The sequence below is a fragment of the Scatophagus argus genome, chromosome 10, assembly GCF_020382885.2.
Source record: "Scatophagus argus isolate fScaArg1 chromosome 10, fScaArg1.pri, whole genome shotgun sequence".
In the NCBI taxonomy this organism is placed as follows: Eukaryota; Metazoa; Chordata; class Actinopteri; family Scatophagidae; genus Scatophagus; species Scatophagus argus.
Window position 1 is genome coordinate 1886903 of NC_058502.1, and position 18360 is coordinate 1905262.

At 44.6% G+C, this 18360-nt stretch overlaps 2 protein-coding genes across 2 annotated transcripts; one reads left to right on the top strand and one right to left on the bottom strand.

Moving 5' to 3' along the window:
- Positions 1–232: 232 nt before the first annotated feature.
- plekha3 (pleckstrin homology domain containing, family A (phosphoinositide binding specific) member 3) lies at positions 233–9342 on the bottom strand. Its single transcript, XM_046401407.1, has 8 exons — positions 8967–9342; positions 7267–7383; positions 7028–7177; positions 6736–6857; positions 6257–6361; positions 6090–6133; positions 4528–4622; positions 233–3665 (listed from the first exon to the last, which is right to left on the bottom strand). The coding sequence occupies exons 1-8, from the start codon at positions 9004–9006 to the stop codon at positions 3556–3558; spliced, it is 783 nt and encodes a 260-aa protein (XP_046257363.1). The 5' UTR covers positions 9007–9342; the 3' UTR covers positions 233–3555.
- Positions 9343–10473: 1131 nt separating this feature from the next.
- LOC124065731 (NLR family CARD domain-containing protein 3-like) lies at positions 10474–17876 on the top strand. Its single transcript, XM_046401406.1, has 9 exons — positions 10474–11275; positions 11365–11481; positions 11750–11828; positions 11976–12204; positions 12331–14140; positions 14246–14419; positions 14978–15130; positions 15575–15621; positions 15784–17876. Exons 1-9 carry the CDS (start codon positions 11133–11135, stop codon positions 16449–16451), a joined length of 3420 nt encoding a protein of 1139 aa, XP_046257362.1. The 5' UTR covers positions 10474–11132; the 3' UTR covers positions 16452–17876.
- Positions 17877–18360: the final 484 nt, after the last annotated feature.

The window sequence follows — 18360 nt, forward strand, 5'->3', positions numbered from 1 at the left end:
ACGCTGCCCTCCTGTTATTAATCAAATTTATTTATATCGATTGGCAGATGTGTGTGCATACAACCCCCCCCCCCCACACACACACATAAACATAACACTCTTTATCCTAACATCATCAGACCTCGAGGGAAAGTCCGTTTCCTGGTGCAGAGACGCTTAAGGCAAGGCTTAAGACCGGAAAACTGAACAGCCTGTCGTTCAGGAAATAAACGAAAGCAGAGAGAAAATAGTCAGAATTCAGCGGTTTAATTAGTCCTCCTTTCAAACAACAAGTAGTAGTCGAGGTGCCTTAAAGGAGTAGTTCCACATTTTGGACCGACAACACATTAGTCCTGTGAATCTGATCCAGGAGCGGGTTAGCTGATCTTCTCTCCGTGTTGCACCTGCATGTCTTTGCGTACCAGTGAGCTGTTTTTAACTGCTTTACAAGCTCCTGCAAAATCCACCTTTTGTTTAAATACTTAATAAAATAACCTGACACACAAGTGATCGTTCAGAGACAAAACACAACCAACAAGTTGTTCTAAATAATCAGCAAAGGTATGAGAAGCTGAGCATGAAGGCGTAGGAAATTAAAACTGCACGTTTTGACTTTTTCTTCACAGTATTTAGAGAAAGTGAAGGAGGTCCATGAAATCGCGGGGGGATAAACATTTTCAGCGTGTTCGTAACAAATACTGAACACACGTTTTGGTAAAACCAGTTTGAGCAGGATGTCGCTGCAGGTTTACAGTCACAGAAAGCTGCTGGAACTCCAAAACATCATTTCATAAACAGAAGAACGACACAGACTAAACGCAAAGATCTTTTTTTTTTTTTTTTTAAACATCAACAACCAGTTTCACAGTCGTCGTCACTGTTAGCCACCACAGCACCTCACAGGAATCCTCACGTTAAAAAACACGTTTTAAAAAGTGCAAAGCAAGCACAGCTTCCGACACACTGCACTCCGCGGGGAGTTTCTGCACATGTGCGGTGCAAATCACATCACACCATCTGATATCTGAATGTGACATGAAGATACCTGATTGGTGGAGGTTTAAGCAGCTGTGGTCAGGACATTGAAAAAGAAAAAAAATCATTAAAGTGTCTTAAAGGTGAATGCAGAATCAAACATGTTTTTTGGCTGACGTGTGTGAAGGAGTGAAGCGTTCAGTTCGTGTTGTTGTTTGCTTTGTGTTCAGATGATGACTTCTGCATGTTTTCAGACAGCAAAATGGGTTACAAGACAGCAGTGCGCAGTACAAAGAGGTCAGTTAAGACAGGAAATAAAATTTGAGCTGAGTTTGCTGACCTCTTGCATGTTTTTTAAAATTGATTTGTCTTACAGCAGCTTTGATTTTCTAACACGTTTTTCTTTTAGAGCTGAATGCTGATTAACACTGATTGTTTGCTTTTGGCAGCGAAAAGCATCACATGTGCAAAAGGCCTCATCTGAACTCACAGTCTTGTCTTCATTCATTTAATCACGTGTCTGCGGAGGCCCTGAGAGCTCGAAACACTGCAGCTGAAAAATCCACGTGAAGACAGTTTAAACATTGTGAAATAAACGAAACATGTTCGGTTAATTCACATGCAGCAAAACTAAACTAATTTGTGAATGTGTTCATGTGGGTGTTTCATCGTTTCGTGTTTTCTCAGGTCGCTGTGTGATGAGCCTTCAGGGCCTCCGTACTCGTTTCCTTTCTGGGTCACATCTGGCTGAAATTCATCACCTGAAGGCGAGGAAACACTCAAGAACTATGAACATTAAAAGGAGGTGAAGTCACACACATTCATGCTGATCTGACTGCGTTCACCAGAGGTGTGTACTGCGAAGCAGGATGTACGACGACGCTTTGCTTACCGAGGTACATCGCCATGGTAACGTAAATACAGACGACATGAGAGCTCCTCAAAAGTGAAGCCAAAACACCTGGATGGCCCAACTTGGTGGCAACAAACTGTTATTTTAGCATTAAGAGTTCCCTTCACTGGAAGTCAGGGGCTGAGCCCAAACCCCATAACACACCTGGATTTAATAATAAAGAGGTGTGTCCAAGTACTTTTGTTCATATAGTTTAGTTCATAAACTCCTGCCCCTCAGCAGGCGGCAGATGGAACATGGACCAAAATAAACCCCTCAAAGTACGTGTCAAATAAATTTTTCCCAAAATTTTCTGACCGCCTGATCATGAAATCAGAACAAGATGGCAGCACTCGTATTGGGGGAATTGGGGTTTTGGCTTCACTTTAGTACAGTGGGAGGAAGTGGAGACACGTCTGCCACCTGTATATATGTCCATGTGGACCTGTTCCAGAGCAGGTTACATTCAAGATCAGTATAACTTATGTTTAACTTCATATTCATCTAATACTATACTTTGTAAGTATATCTGTTTGCCATTGGTCATATGTTGTAAACATCTCCCCTTTTAGCTGAGGACGAGGGGGGAATCCTGGCTTCAGTTGTTGAGTTAACTCATTTCACGTTACTGCTTAGCACGACCACACCGGGTGTGCTGAAGTCCCTTCGTGTTACGGCCAGCAGAAACTAACACAAGGAGGAGGCGCAAACTCCTCAAGCACAGAGCTGCAGATCACACTGAAGTCTGAAGTTCTCCTCACTCCAGGCGCAAACGCCGGCTGAACTGAGGAGAAGAAGCTTTACCAGGAAAAAGCATGAGGCCACAGCGAATGTACATCACATTACGTTTGTGCAAACTTTGGCATCTGAAGACCCAAACTCCTCGGCTCCGTGCTGAGAACGAGAACTGACATCAGGAACCTGCTGAGACGTCGTTAATCAGCGTGGTTTCGTCCTCAGCTACGCTCTGCTTTACCAGACCACAAGCTCGAAGACGACGTGCCGGCAGGAAGAGGGACGGACTTTTTCTTTTTCTACCTTTGTTTTCAGCAGGCAAGCACGGCTATGGACGTATGGAAGAAGAATGTGGAGGACGCCTGGCAAGTTTCCCAGGACAGAAAAAGTCAGTCGAGATCTCGAGCATGTGGACAAGGCAGAAAATTCCGGAAGAGAAGATGCTTTTGTTTCCTCAGAAAACCTCAGAAAGCAACACGATTGGAACCGCGAAGCTTCCGGCCATCACAGTCCTCACCTGGTCTCGGCTAAGTCCAGGTTAACTGACCGCATTCGCACATTTGTCCACTGAGCTGCAGGCCTGCCGTCCTCTCTGAGCGTGTCCATGGTGTGAATGCAGCTGCTCATGTAGCGTCCTCTCATCGCAGTGTGTCAAAGCGTCAAATACTTCATACTCCCCACGTCTCGGGGAAAGTCCAGCTGTGAGATCTCTCCTGGTGTCTTTTGTCCGTCCAGTGTGGACAGCATGACTGAAATGTTTTAAGACAAATGAACTGTTATCCAAAGTGTTTGGCAATCGGCTGACTTCAGAGCAAAAGCAAGAGGAGGAGGACAGTCCAACAGGAGGTCAAACGTCTCATCCTTTTAACGAAGGCGTCGTCATCGTCTCGCCTGGAGGCAGTCGCCGTCACTGCCGTCGATCTTGACGTCTCTCGCGGGGGAGTCCAGCTGGCTTTGGGATGGATGTCAGGTCTTCAGATGGACAGGTCAGTGTCTGTGTCAGTGGGCGTGGTCTTTGGGCTCACACCGCCTCCTCTCTCTTCAGGTATGGAGGGCGAGTCACCGTTGAGACCAGGCAGCACACCTGGAACACACACACACACACACTTCAGCTTTTACAGGTGAGCTGTCTTCATTTAGTTCCTGTGTGAAACTGCTCACAACAAGGTCTGTGGATTGTCTCAAGTAACCGGGTTACTTGACATGTCCACAGCTGGTTCCTTCCTGCAGCTCACACCAAAATGTCTACACGGGTAAACAGCGCTACAGGTGAGAAAATAACTGGAGTAAATATACTCTGTTAAATCCTACCGCTGAGTAATAATAAATGATGAAATGGATGCACAAATGAATGAGATCTGCTGTGATAAGTCAAAGTCATGTTGGTCACTGATTAAAGCTCCAACAGTCTCTCCCATCAGGTGCCAAATGTGTCGTCATGTCTGAATGAAGCCGTACTGTTAGATTAACTATTAAACTCTCTGGCTGACAAAACATTTCGATTAATGGATACAAAAATTATTTTCAACTGCTGCTGGCTGAATTTGTACAGAAAAGGCTTTGTCATACACGTTCCAGGAGTACAACTGGGACACATGACTGTGAGTACTTACGGTTCCTGGAAAGTACTGGTGCTAATTAGGTAGTAATTGTAGGGAAAACAGAGACAGTGTTCACTTAGTACACACGAGTTACAGTACAGCAGGATACTGTCTCATTACTCCACCCGGCTGTATAACTGTAAAGTCAAGTGGACACCACTGTTTATACCTGGGGGATCACTCGATTCTGATTGGCTGCAACGGACACCTTGAAGGGCATTACCCCTCACATGTACTCTCCATACGATGTCTTTGTTTCCCCACATTTAAAACCAAATTAAATCACCCTTTCCAGGAAACTTAATACACATTTACAGTACTCATAAAGTACTCCGTGTGACTCACGTTCAGTATCATACACGGAGCTGTCGGAGCACGTCCGGTTCCTGCGCTGAGCTGACCTCTGACCTCCGCTCAAGTACTCCTTAAGCACGCCTGACCTGAGGAAAGAACCACAAAAGCTCAAATAGGAGACTTCGCTCAACATAATTAAAAACAACATGTTTTCAGTGTTTTCACTGTGTGCAGACGTATAAACACACATCCTGCACTGTGTTTAATACAACCACATTTTGACTTTCCTTGTCTGCACACATTATTTCTGTTACTGAGGGTCAAGTGAAGGAGAACAGGTTTGTTTCCTCTGTGGAGGGGAGAGTTTACACAACCTTTAACTTCCTCCAAGAGATTAAAGGTGTCAGCGGTCAACAGAACAAGGTGCAACGTCTCCACATGACATGCGCCTGTTAAAAGTCCTCAAAACCTTTGGTTGAATGTATTCAGTTAAAAAGATGATACAGACGGCCCAGAGGCGTTTCTCCTTCACCTGATGTTGTCCTACTCGCCCTCACTGTTTGGTTTTAGATGAAAATGTTACAATCCACACATGTTCACTGGTAATTTTCCTTGACAGTATATTGTCACGACTCAATATGACCACAGCCTCCCAGAAAGCCCAACGTGCTGTTTGTCTTCTCCGCAGAGGCTGTTCAACCATGTGACACTGAAGCTTTTGAAGCCATCTAAATGATCTAAAAATGCTGAAAAACATGTTAAGGTCATGTGACTTTTGAACTCATTAAAACATCAGTCTTGTTTAAAGCAGAGGTTCAAGTCTGTCTGATGTCAGCAGTCAATGTGAACACTGTGACAGGATCTGAGATCGTACTACGGCGAGTGACGGGGGACAAACGTCTTTCAAAGATTATTTGTTAATATGAGGCTTAATCAACTGGAAATTTTCCAAAACTTTCTAAGTTCCCCATTTTTCTGGTTTTCATTTCATGATCCATTTTTCATTTCCTGGTCGCAGACAGGACCTTTGTTAACCAAAGACTCTGTTAGATGTTTCACTCTGAGCAGTATTAACTCCAGCTAAAATGTCCCCCAGCACTTAGACTGATTTATCGGTACAGCAAGTAAAACCAGTTTCGTTGTTCATATGAGCAACAAAATGTTGTTTTAAGACCTGCTTGGATGTCCTTTAGGGCTGGCACAAAGGATCCAGTCTGCGGTATTCAACAGGATGTGATGCTGCCTCCTGGAGGCTACAGTCAGCAGTGAGTCATGACTTTATTTGGACAGCAGGTTGGTTTGGAAGTTGATCTTAAATTTGAATAAACCGACTTTGACTGGAAATAAAGTCTACTAGAAATTAAATATGCATCTTTTTCATCCGGCTTTTGACTGGGATGATCCTTCTTTGTCTGCTCTTAAAGTTGCTTCACGTTTTATGGTGTTTTTATTGTTTAATTCTTGTTTTTTCATCCTGTTCTGTAAACCACTTTGGGCTGCGTCTTTACTGCTGTACAAATAAAGTTATTAGCAACGAGCCGTGGTCAGAGACTGTGACGGGGTAATAAAAGGTAGCAGAATGTGTGTGTGTGTGTGTGTGTGTGTTCACTCACCTGTCGAAGCAGTACGTTCCAGGGTGACTGACTGACCTCTTCATCTGGACAGACAGAAGGGACGACATGTGTTTTAGTTTTATGACACATTTGTGATGAATAAATGTGAGTATTTCCAATGTTACCAAAACACATTTGTGTAGGCTCGTTAGAGAAGGTGTGATTACTCTTTCAGGAGGTCTGAGTTCAGGGCTCAAACTCTGGTTGGCCAGGCTCATACACTCCTCCAAAGTCCTGATGAAAGTGGCACAAGTGGCGCTGAGGAGAGACGCCTGCAGAGAGAGGGAGAAAGACCTGCACCGTAAGACAAATAAGATCATCCTACTGTAATCCTTCTGTTTGTACTCAGGTTCAGTTCTTCAGTGTCACAAACTCATCCCGAAAAGGTTCAGCGCGCAGGATTTACATCAGAGACACACAGGAAACAGGAGCCCAGAATGGACAAATCAAACACTGGCTCTCCAGAGGGCCTTTCACCTCAACATGATACCTGAAGGCCACCGTAGGTTCTCCTACATGTTTGGAAGAGGAGGGTAGTCAGTTGAATCCTGAATCCTACACACTGGACCTTTGAAAATCGATCAATTATGATAAAAAAAAAAAAAACTATAAATAAACAGTTTGGGATGAACAGAGGATGTGTTACCTCTGAGCTGGGCGTGGCCTCTGTGTCTGCGGCATTCTGTGATTGGATGGTTTGGACCTGTTGGACGAGGAGGTCGCAGTACAGACGCAGTTCAGACATCTTCGTCTTCAGGCAGTCGGGACCTGGAGACGTACACACAAACACACTCACAGATGAGATGTATGTGTGTGGGTCGACGCTTCCTGCAGCGTTTTCACATTCAAAGTCTTCCAGCAGGTGTTTTTTCTCCACACGCAGATCAGAAGGAGGGACAGACGCAGATGTGTTGGACGGACAGATTTAAACTCAGTACCTTTGTGCTTGTGACTGTCCAGAGTTCCAGCTTTGGACGAGCCTAAAGCCACCAGCCACCTCTGCCTCTCTGCTGCGTTCACAGCCCGGACGTAGAAGTGCTGCTCGCCAGGGATTATCAACTCGAGGCGCGTTGGGTCTGTGGGATGGACTGAAACAAAACGTGTGGAGAGTGTTTATGTCTACGGTGCCACGAGGGAGGACCGGGGAGGTCACAGACGTTTCAAACAGCGGTCTGACCTTTAATGTCACACACGGACATCTTGATGGATCCTTTGCTTCCTTTGCCGACGTCGTCCTCGCTGTCGTAGTAAGAGATGACTCCGTTCTCTAAGACGAACCAGCGTGGCTGCCAGCCTGAGGACACGGACACAAGCTCAAAGCCTAAAGAACAAATGTGTGTCTCTGTCCACTTCTATTAGTGTTCTGAAATATTAAAACCCATTTTCAATTTCACAGATCATAACACACCTCGAAAACTGGGAGACTGACAAGAAATTTAAGCTGATGAACCAGAAGTCAAAATACTATGAAAATGCTGAATCCCACAGTTGCAACTCATTTTTAACATTACGCTGTATGTCATATGTCTCAGTAAGTTCTCAATTAGAGCTGCAGTGATTATTAGATTGATCAGTTTGGGTTTTTTTGGCTCCAGCTTCTTAAATGTCAGGATTCGCTGTTTTTGTGTCATTTATGACAGTAAATGAAGAGTCTTTGGGGTTTCTGACTGTTGGTTGGAAAAAATAAGCAATCTGAAGATGTCATTTTGAGTTATGGGAAACTGTTTGCTGTTTTAGTTTAGCATGTTTAGTCTATTTTTCCCACTAACAGTTAAGCCTTGTTTGGTTGTTTGTTTGCTCACTTTTGACTAACCTACACTGCTGTAATGGGCTACGGGATGCATGAATTTCCCTCGGGATCAATAAAGTATCTATCTATCTATCTATCTGATGAGTATTTCTGGAGAACTTTTGGCATATTATAGACTAAGAAGAAGAATCGGCAGATTAAATGACAACGAAAATAATCATTAGTTGCAGATCTATTCTCGATTATCTTATTAGCTGTTTGGACTATAGAATTAAAGATTTATCTATTGTCAAAGTCGACTTAACCACCGTAACATCACCAGACTTAATTTCCAGACTTGACAAAGCTTCTCCACGTTTTTAATCAAAATAAACTGCGTCTGATCTGAGTAAATCTCTGTCGACAGGAAAACAAGCTTTCACTGACGTTTATCAATTCAGACTTGGATCTTTGATTTATTTTTTCTAAATGCAATAATGCTGATTTTTAATCATCACGCTGTGTTACATCCTAAAGAAACAATCCTTCATGTCAGCTGTTTCAGCTTTCTGGCTGACTTTATGAGAGAGACTTGGTTCCCAGTCCAAGTGCAACAAAAGCGGTGGACTTTTTCAGCCTGTTCAGCACTCATCTCACTGACAGCTGACAGGAAGCAGGCTGAAGTCATGAGCTGTGTGTATCTGTCGCGTTATTTATAGACATGTCCTGCTGCCACCATTAAGGTCAAATAGCATCGTAATCCCCGTAGCTGCTTCTGCATTCTGTCGGTACACGGTGTGGCTCTACAGACGGGGCTTTCTGTCAGTTCTGCACTTCACTCATATCATTAGCATCAGCTGCAGGTTTAGCATCTGCTGAAATAAACGGAAGTGACACGCAGGTTACTGATGACTGATGTGCTCATCGAGCTGTTGATGTTTGCTGCAGTAAGCAGTTTAATCTGTGACCAAACATTACATTAACATCTCGGACAAATTTAAGTTGCCGTCCAGTCGAAGTTCGCGAACTGAGATTAGCTTGTTGACTGACGGGCTATGAGCACAGTTAGCTAACACCACACAACACCGTTCATCATTCAGTCAGCGTGTCTCCGGCTCGACACAAAGACAGCCACCCGCACGACTCACCTGTCATGTAATTCGTCCATTTGTACAGAATCCCCTCCATGGTTTTCGCTTCACATCGGCTAATTAATTATCTTGTTGGTTTCCTCCCGCTGTAGCTCGGCAGGCTAACTGGAGCTAACGTTCGCTGCGCGGTTAGCTTAGCTCTCTGGCGAGAGGCAGCGCGTTAGCAAAACAACAACGCTCATCGCGAGCTGCTGGTTCGCTAAAGACGTCGGAAGTGGATGTGGTCAGTGAGAGCTGAGTGCCGACAGCTTAAGGACATGCTGACTGTTTGTTTGTGCTGAGCTCGTCAGAAACTGGCCAGCTAACGTGTAAGCAGTCAGCTGATGGGAAAAATGTCAACAAACCAGCAGGTTTTCTACGGAAGGCTGCAGGGGACATTTGACCTGAGATGTGATACTTGCACTACTACTGCTCAGGAAGTATGTAGTTCGAGTACATGAGGTGTTTCTAGATCCTTTACTTATCTAAAAGGACTAGTACCACAGTGTAAAAATACTCTGTTACCTACTTTAAGTAAAAGTATCTGGAAATTGTAGCCTACGTAAAAGTATTAAAAGTGTTAGTGTTCAATGCAGAAAAAATATGACCTGTCAATAAATAAAAGGAAAACGAAAAACAGAAAATTCTCACACTTGAAAAGCTGGAAGCATTAATTTATTTTTGCATAACTAATCAGAAAAAAGATTAATCAAATAATCAATCGATCAACCCAGCTGTAGGCCTGACTGTACATACTGTTCTGTGGTTTATTACAAAGCATCATATTTTATAATTGCTTCTGTATTTTAATGCAAATATAGAGGTAGAGTAACTTAATAAACAGTAAGTAACTTAAATAAGTATTTGAGTAAATGTCTTTATTTAGGGTATTGATATGTTTAACATGTGTTATAGAGTTACCTGGTCTGATTCAAACTGGTATGTAATCAGTTAAACAACATAGTGCACACAGTCAGATCAAATCCGGATTCCGTTATCGAACTGGTTTAAGGATGGACAATACGAACTGGAGGACTAAATACTATACTGACCCCGGAAGCCCTAAGATAAAAGACTAATATCTGAGTAATGTTAGTCCATACAACGAGCTGCTGAGGTTTAACGCTGATCACAGTAACTGCAGCATTTGCGACAATGAAACTGAAACCGCCAATCAGCCGTTTTTCCACCGGATGTCCGGTCTGAGACGTCAAACTCCTGCTCCTCTCATCTCGAGTGTCGTAGAAACATGAAGGACATTAGGAGTGACTGATATACTCCTCCTTATCCAAAAGTCTAAGTGCTTTAACGCGTATCAAAGGGAAACTATAGTGGATTAAAGGCTTATTATTATCATCACCATCAGCGTGTATTTTGTTGCTTATTCAAAAATTTAAATGTTCTTATTCGTGTTAGATTTTGTAATTTCATGTGCTCATAATGTGCCTTGCCTATTAGGTGGTTTTTGTTAGTTTCAAAAAGAAAAGTTGACAGCGTCCGGTGTTTTCTGCCGTTGCCGTGACAACCGTGACGTCACGGCCTCACCTTGTTGGTCAGTTAAGTTTCGGTTTCGGTGCTCCTCGTGTCGCAGCTTCGTGTCTCCGTTACAGGACGGTAAGGGATCACTGTTGTCTCTGTGTGACTTCTGATCGGCTCCAACCGCCATCGGCTTATTTCCGGTGGAAACAGCAGAAACACCTCGCGGGTCGCCGGGAAATCGGTGCCTTTTGTGTCGCAGAGAAACAAAAATTACTACAACTAACTGTTGTGTGTTCTGTCCTCAACATAACAGCTTTTAACGCAATTCGTGTATACTTACCTGCATGAGGATGAGGGATGTCTTACGAGGTGTTTTACGATGTGTGTGTGTGTGTTAACCCACTATCAGCCTGTTATCCACACCAAGAAAAAAGAAATTTCCAAAGTAACGTAACATGTCAACATTTCTCAAGTGACAGGAAGTTTCATAACCTGACGGATTAAAGAAAAGTGTTTTTCTCATCTGATGTTTTGTGAAGTTGATGAAAAGTCGTGAAATGCTGTGAATTTGTGGAAATCAGTCAGCAGGTACACACACACACAGTCCTCCATCAGGAAACGTTTGTATGGCTGTCGTCACTCTGTGTCAGGTGAAAATGATTTCACGCTGAGCTTTGTGTGTGTGTCATGTGACTGACGGGAGTGATGAGGAATAACCTGTGGGATTTCCCAGCAGGCTGTTGTGTTCGGGGCGAAGGTATGAATCGGTGCGAGGAGCCCGAGGAGGGAGCCCCTCCCTCTAAACTCGTGCTGTGTGGCGAAGGTGACGGCCAGACCGAAGCTCACAGGTGAGATCTCACGTCTGCACGTCAGAGCTCAGCACTCACATCACTCCACTGTCTTTATTCACCCTCAACACTGTGTGTGTGTGTCGAAGCCCGGAGAGGCAGCGCATCCCGGACCCACCTGGACCTGAACACAGCTGTGTCTCCATGAAGAGTGATCTGTCAATGGAGCCTCCTCTTGCCTTCAGACGTTTATCTGCTGATGGAAGGTAAAACGCAAATTGCTCCTCACAGCCGTCCCATCGGCGTGTATGAGTGAGTGGCAGAGCGTAGAAGTACTGAGGTGCGCTTTGGACAGGAAGTGTCACGTTGTGCCTGATGAACAGGTTGGCACCTCGCTTGGCAGCCTCTGCCATCAGTGTGTGAATGTGGAAAGTGTCGTAAAGCTCGTCTTGATGACTTCACGGTCCTTCACCTCGTGTTTGTCTCCGTGTGGTCAGACATGTTGGGAGCTAATTCTTCCTGATTCGCCCACAGTTTCGATGAGGAGAACTCAGACGCTCCCAGTGACCAGTCAGCCTGGCAGCATCAAAAACACCTGGAATCCATATTTATGGTGTGTACATGTACAATTACTACATTTCCACTCATTCTGTTCACAATAATCTCCGGTCTGCACTTTAGGCCAGTGGATTGTCACTCTGTCCAACACTGATCTGATGTTTCACTTTGCTTCCATCATTCATATGATATTCTGCTGCAGCTGCTCGAGGAGAACATTGTCACTTTTGTGAAGACCGAACTGAAGAAGATCCAGAAGACTTTCAATTCATGTCACCCAGAAGGCTCAACGAATCAGATGGAGGATGAGGATGTCTTGGACAACGAGGAAGACGAGCAGAGGAGGAGCAGCATGGAGGCGTTTCTGAAGATCACGCAGTACTTCCTGAAAAGAATGAACCAGGAGGAGCTGGCTGACTGTCTGCAGAGCAGTAAGAGGGTTTCTCTAAACGTTAAGCAGACTAGTTAGATGGGACATTCATTAATGTCTCAAGAGATTGATGAGTATATATTAATATGCTCATTCTCAAATATTTTCTTGTTGTGTGTTCATTCAGGATATCCCGTTTCAGCTGGCTTCCAGTATAAACTGAAATCTAGCCTGAAGGAGAAGTTCCAGTTTGTGTTTGAGGGGATTGCCAAAGCAGGAAACCCAGCTCCTCTGAATGAGATCTACACAGAGATCCACATCACAGAGGGAGGGGCCGGAAAGCTCAATGATGAACATGAGGTCAGACAGATTGAAAAGGCATCCAGGAGACCAGCCAGACCAGAAACCACAATCAGACATGAAGACATCTTAAAGGCCTCGCCTGGGACGGGTCGACCAATCAGAACAGTGATCACAAAGGGCGTGGCTGGCATTGGGAAAACAGTCTTAATGCAGAAGTTCACTCTGGACTGGGCTGAGGACAAAACCAACCAGGACATCCAGTTGATATTTCCATTCACCTTCAGAGAGCTGAATGTGATGAAAGAGAAAAAGTTCAGCTTGGTGGAACTCGTTCATCACTTCTTCGCTGAAACCAAAGAAGCAGGAATCTGCAGGTTTGAGAAGTTCCAGGTTGTGTTCATCTTTGACGGTCTGGATGAGTGTCGACTTCCTCTGGACTTCCACAACAATGAGATCCTGACTGATGTCACAGAGTCCACCTCAGTGGATGTGCTGCTGACAAACCTCATCAGGGGGAATCTGCTTCCCTCTGCTCGCCTCTGGATAACCTCACGACCTGCAGCAGCCAATCAGATCCCTCCTGAGTGTGTCGACATGGTGACAGAGGTCAGAGGGTTCACTGACCCACAGAAGGAGGAGTACTTCAGGAAGAGATCCAGAGATGATGAGGAGCAGCCCAGCAGAATCATCTCCCACATCAAGACATCACGAAGCCTCCACATCATGTGCCACATCCCAGTCTTCTGCTGGATCACTGCTACAGTTCTGGAAGATAAGTTGAAGACCAGAGAGGGAGGAGAGCTGCCCAGGACCCTGACTGAGATGTACATCCACTTCCTGGTGGTTCAGTCCAAAGTGAAGAACATCAAGTTTGATGGAGGAGCTGAGACAGATCCACACTGGAATCCAGACAGCAGGAAGATGATTGAGTCTCTGGGAAAACTGGCATTTGAGCAGCTGCAGAAAGGCCACCTGATCTTCTATGAATCAGACCTGACAGACTGTGGCATTGAAGTCAAAGAAGCCTCGATGTGCTCAGGAGTGTTCACCCAGATCTTTATAGAGGAGAGAGGACTGTACCAGGACAAGGTGTTCTGCTTCGTCCATCTGAGCGTTCAGGAGTTTCTGGCTGCTCTTCATGCCCATCAGACATTCACCAACTCTGGTGTCAACCTGCTGGCAGAAGAACAACCAACATCCCAGAAGTCTGAAACAAGAACAGATGAATCTGCAGAGACACAGTTCTACTGGAGTGCTGTGGACGAGGCCTTACAGAGTCCAAATGGACACCTGGACTTGTTCCTTCGCTTCCTCCTGGGCCTTTCATTGCAGACCAATCAGAGTCTCCTTCGAGGCTGGCTGACTCAAACAGGAAGCAGCTCACAGACCAATCAGGAAACAGTCCAGTTCATTAAGAAGAAGATCAGTGAGAATCTGTCTCCTGAGAGGAGCATCAATCTGTTCCACTGTCTGAATGAGCTGAATGATCATTCTCTTGTGGAGGAGATTCAACGGTACCTGAAGTCAGGAAGTCTCTCCACAGATCAACTGTCTCCTGCTCAGTGGTCAGCTCTGGTCTTCATCCTACTGTCATCAGAAAAAGATCTGGATGTGTTTGAGCTGAAGAAATACTCTGATTCAGAGGAGGCTCTTCTGAGGCTGCTGCCAGTGGTCAAAGCCTCCTACAAAGCTCTGTAAGTGCATAATTGGATTTATTTGCCAGATTTTAAATATTCTTCTATGTTTCAATAGGAGAGAAAGCTGACTTCTTGTATTTTCCCTTTAAACCATCTCTTCAGGCTGAGTGGGTGTAACCTGTCAGAGAGAAGCTGTGAAGCTCTGTCCAAAGTTCTCAGCTCCCAGTCCTCTGGTCTGAGAGAGCTGGACCTGAGTAACAACAACCTACAGGATTCAGGAGTCAAGCTGCTGTCTGTTGGACTGCAGAGTCCACACTGTAAACTGGAAACTCTCAGGTCAGGATTTGTCAACTTGTTGAACTGATCACCATTTGTCTTTACATATACAGATAAATTCCTCACCTGAGTAAGGTGAGTAAGGTAAGGGCGTTAGTACGTTTCTATGTGAATTACCTTCCATGGACATAATACTCTGCTGCCCGTTGGAATCTATGGAGGACTGCGAGTGTCACGGAAAATAGTAATTTAGCCTCTGTGTGACTGTTTGGGCCTTGTGTGGTAAGGTAAGGTGAAACAATGTAATGCCTTGCATTAGTCATGTGGTGTAAGAAGCTCCCTGACTCCATACAATCAGTTTGTTTTCTGCACACTTAGTTATTAGTTAATGAAATGTTTTACTACTATTTGTGTGACACGTGTGGTCCTCCGTGGGAATTGAATTTCAACATGCTTTCATACATGGTCATCACAAAGAAATCAGCATTAAAATAATAATACATCTTTTTTCAGTGTCACAAACAGAATGAAATGGCGTCAGCACTGCGATATTGCAGTACTGCAGTAACTATCAACTCTCTCAGTACTTGGTGTGTTAGCTGTTCTGCTTGTTTGCAGGCTGTCCGGCTGTCTGATCACAGAGGACGGCTGTGGTTCTCTGGCCTCAGCTCTGAACTCCAACCCATCCCACCTGAGAGAGCTGGACCTGAGCTACAATCACCCAGGACACTCAGGAGTGAAGCTGCTGTCTGCTGGACTGCACACTCTCAGGTACGAAAAGGCTCGCTGCAGCCACAGACTGACACCAAGCTGACCTCATACTGGAGCCAATAAACACTGACTCATCAAACTGTTAGCGTTCCATATCAGAGGATCAATACATACAGGAGTTACCAGGTAACAGTAGCTGGGATGTGCCAAAACAGGGAGGGACAGGGATGCTATCGCTGTTTTTCTGAATGTTTGAACTGTAATATTTTCAATACCTCAGATCCTAATAATAATCATCAGCGTTGACTGTTAGAACATGGGCTGTGATTGGCAGTGACAATGAGAGACAGTCTGTACATGCAGCAACACAGTGGAGCAGTTAGCCGCTAGAGAGCCAGACATATTCAGGAGTTGACAGAGACCAAAATCAGAGCTAAAAAGAGTGAATAACAGTCTCCAACCGTGTGAAAGAAAATCAATGTGCTGTCCACGTTTGCCCTTTAGGGTGGAGCCTTGTGGAGTCCGATGGGTGAGACCGGGTCTGAGGAAGTGTGAGTGTGGCTTTTGATAAATTTGATTCACGAGTGCAAAGCAGCACACATTCATTCAAACATCTCTGACATCATCCATTCACATCTCATTTGTCATCGTCACACTATCAGTTAATGAACAGACGAGTAACTGCAGCTGTTTCGTCTCGTCCTCTCCGTCAGATGCCTGCGAGCTCACGCTCGACACAAACACGCTAAACACAAGGATCAAACTGTCTGACAACAACAGGAAGATGTCACACGTGGATGAGGATCAGCCATATCCCGACCATCCAGACAGATTCGACTACTGGCCTCAGCTGCTGTGTAGAGATGGTCTGACTGGTCGCTGCTACTGGGAGGTCGAGTGGAGCGGAAGACTTCACATAGCGGTGACTTACAAAGGTATCAGCAGGAAGGGAAACGGATACGAGTGTTTGTTCGGAAGGAATGATCAGTCCTGGAGTCTGGTCTGCTCCGATACCATTGGCTACTCTGTCTGGTATGACAACAAGGCAACCTACATCACCTCCTCCTCGTCGTCCTCCTCCTCCTCCGACAGAGTTGCAGTGTATGTGGACTGTCCTGCTGGCACTCTGTCCTTCTACAGAGTCTGCTCGGACACACCGATCCACCTCCACACCTTCAACACCACATTCACTGAACCTCTTTATCCTGGCTTCAGGTTCTGGTCCGACAGGGCTGGTTCCTCAGCATTTCTGTGTTCTCTGCAGGAAAGTGAGTCTCCTCCTCCTGCTCACCAGATAGCTCAGTCTGTACAGGAAGGTCACTGTCAACCTGATCTGTTTAATGAGGCGGTGGAGGATGTGGGGGCTGATGGAGCTGCATGATCGTTGGCTGACTGAAGGGATGTCCATGTTTACTTCCCCTCAGCACTTGTCCCTGCTGGAATCCATAACAAATGTCATTCCGTTTCTCTGGTAAACTCAAGTTAAATTTCAGTTTCTCATTGTTTCCGCTACAAGTTCAACAGACGTTTGTGACGTTTGAACAATCAGAAAGACTGAGCTAAAGAACCTATAACACAGAAATGAATGAACTCAGCCTTATTGGCAGCTTTTGATTGTTTTTATTATTATTTATTGTGCCAGTACCAGCTGGTGATTGCTTTCCTAACTGCATCCCTTACATAGTCAGACCCATCTCCACATCTCCACAAAGGTCTGGCTGTGCACATTATCATTCTAGTATAAAGAAAAAACACTCTGGCACCTTTTTATTCCTTTAAACCAATCACAGTGGTGTTTGGCAGCGATGAACCCAGGAGCCATGGTGCCTCTCACTTCCAGTGAGTCAGACGACTCTTTGCACAGCCTCATGTCGCCTGTAGATGTGAGCCAGATTACACAAACTGAGCCAAGAGTTTAAATAAAGTCCTCCTCTGGGTCCTCATACTGAAGACCCAATCCTAATCGTGTTGAAATTCAGTTTTCCTAAACCAATGGAACTTGCTTTGTGCAATTACTTCACTAGAATGTTACAATGCCTTGTTATTTGCACTGAGTACAACCTGAATCACTGAATCATGTGGTTTTGCACACCGTTTCACATTGTAGTAATGTTGTGATTGTTTATGTTGTGGTATTTAAAGGCCAGAGGAGAAGAAGAGCAGAGTGACAAACCTGCGAGGCACAATAAAGTGAATGGCTTTTGCTGACTGCAAGTCTGTCTTTAGGGATTTTCTTTCCAAGTATGTAAATATAAAGCTTGTCCTGCACTGCACTGGGATCTGTTTTGTCCCTTGTTTTGAGCGCATGAAAAGGTGTTCAATATGTTCAACATGTTGGGGGCGGGCGGGCGAAACAGCCATTAAGCCAATTGTCCTCATACAAACAAACTCTAAACTCATTAATATCACCGGAGAGAAAGTTCAGTTGACTGAGCTGAGAGAATTGAATGATTGTGAGATTTGTGTCTGAAGCGGTTTGGCCCCTTGTGATCCTTCGCTGTAACAGCCACAGATCAACCTGCCCGACGACGTGAGGAGCTGCAGCTCCAGCAGCTCCAGCAGCACCTTCAGAACCTTTCATGACTGCTTTAACTGACGAGGATTTATTTGTGATGTGCTTTTATTTTGTTTTATTTTGTATTATGTGTCTTGTGTGCTCTTTTTGTACTGTACTTTACTCCACTTTTTATTATTGTACTGTTTCTCTGCAAAGGGATCACATATGCCAAGCAACCTGACGTTATAATCTGGTTTGATGTGTGCATTAAACAAATAAATAAAGATAAATAAATTAACTTTCTCAAAATGTTGGGGTTGAGGAGTGAATAAAACAGGACAGGGCAGGTGGATGAGAGACTGGACGTCTGTAACTTATGGTAACGGCATTTCTATTACTGCAGTATTTGTACAGTTGCACCGTTTCAACCTTTCTATACAGTCCACACACCTAACGGTTCCTTTCTGTATTTATATGTGTGGTAAACGAATGTGACGTTTCCTGGCACGTGTCCACATGCCTCACACATTATTTTAGGGTCCTGTGTAGAGAATGAGTGAAGATGTAAAATAACCTCTGTTATAATGAACACTACAGACGGGGACCAGGATCAAAAACAAAGTATGTGTCGTTTACTAACTGCTCTTTACCTCTGCAGGTCAAACTGACAGGAAATATGAATTAAATGAATAGGGCAAGCGTGAAGAAAAACAGAATGTCAGCAGCTTTTTAGCTGTAGGAATATCTGGGATTGTGTTGGAGCATCTCTAAAATCCTGTTTGGATTTGGGAAA

Coding starts and splice junctions, on each gene's coding strand:
- plekha3 (XM_046401407.1), bottom strand. CDS start 9,006: ATGGAGGGGATTCTGTACAAATGGACGAATTACATGACAG. Junction 7,384..8,966: donor ATGGACGAATTACATGACAG/GTGAGTCGTGCG, acceptor CCGTGTCCTCAG/GCTGGCAGCCACGCTGGTTC. Junction 7,178..7,266: donor GTCCGTGTGTGACATTAAAG/GTCAGACCGCTG, acceptor GTTTTGTTTCAG/TCCATCCCACAGACCCAACG.
- LOC124065731 (XM_046401406.1), top strand. CDS start 11,133: ATGAGGAATAACCTGTGGGATTTCCCAGCAGGCTGTTGTGTTCGGGGC. Junction 11,276..11,364: donor GGCCAGACCGAAGCTCACAG/GTGAGATCTCAC, acceptor TGTGTGTCGAAG/CCCGGAGAGGCAGCGCATCC. Junction 15,131..15,574: donor GCTGGACTGCACACTCTCAG/GTACGAAAAGGC, acceptor TTTGCCCTTTAG/GGTGGAGCCTTGTGGAGTCC.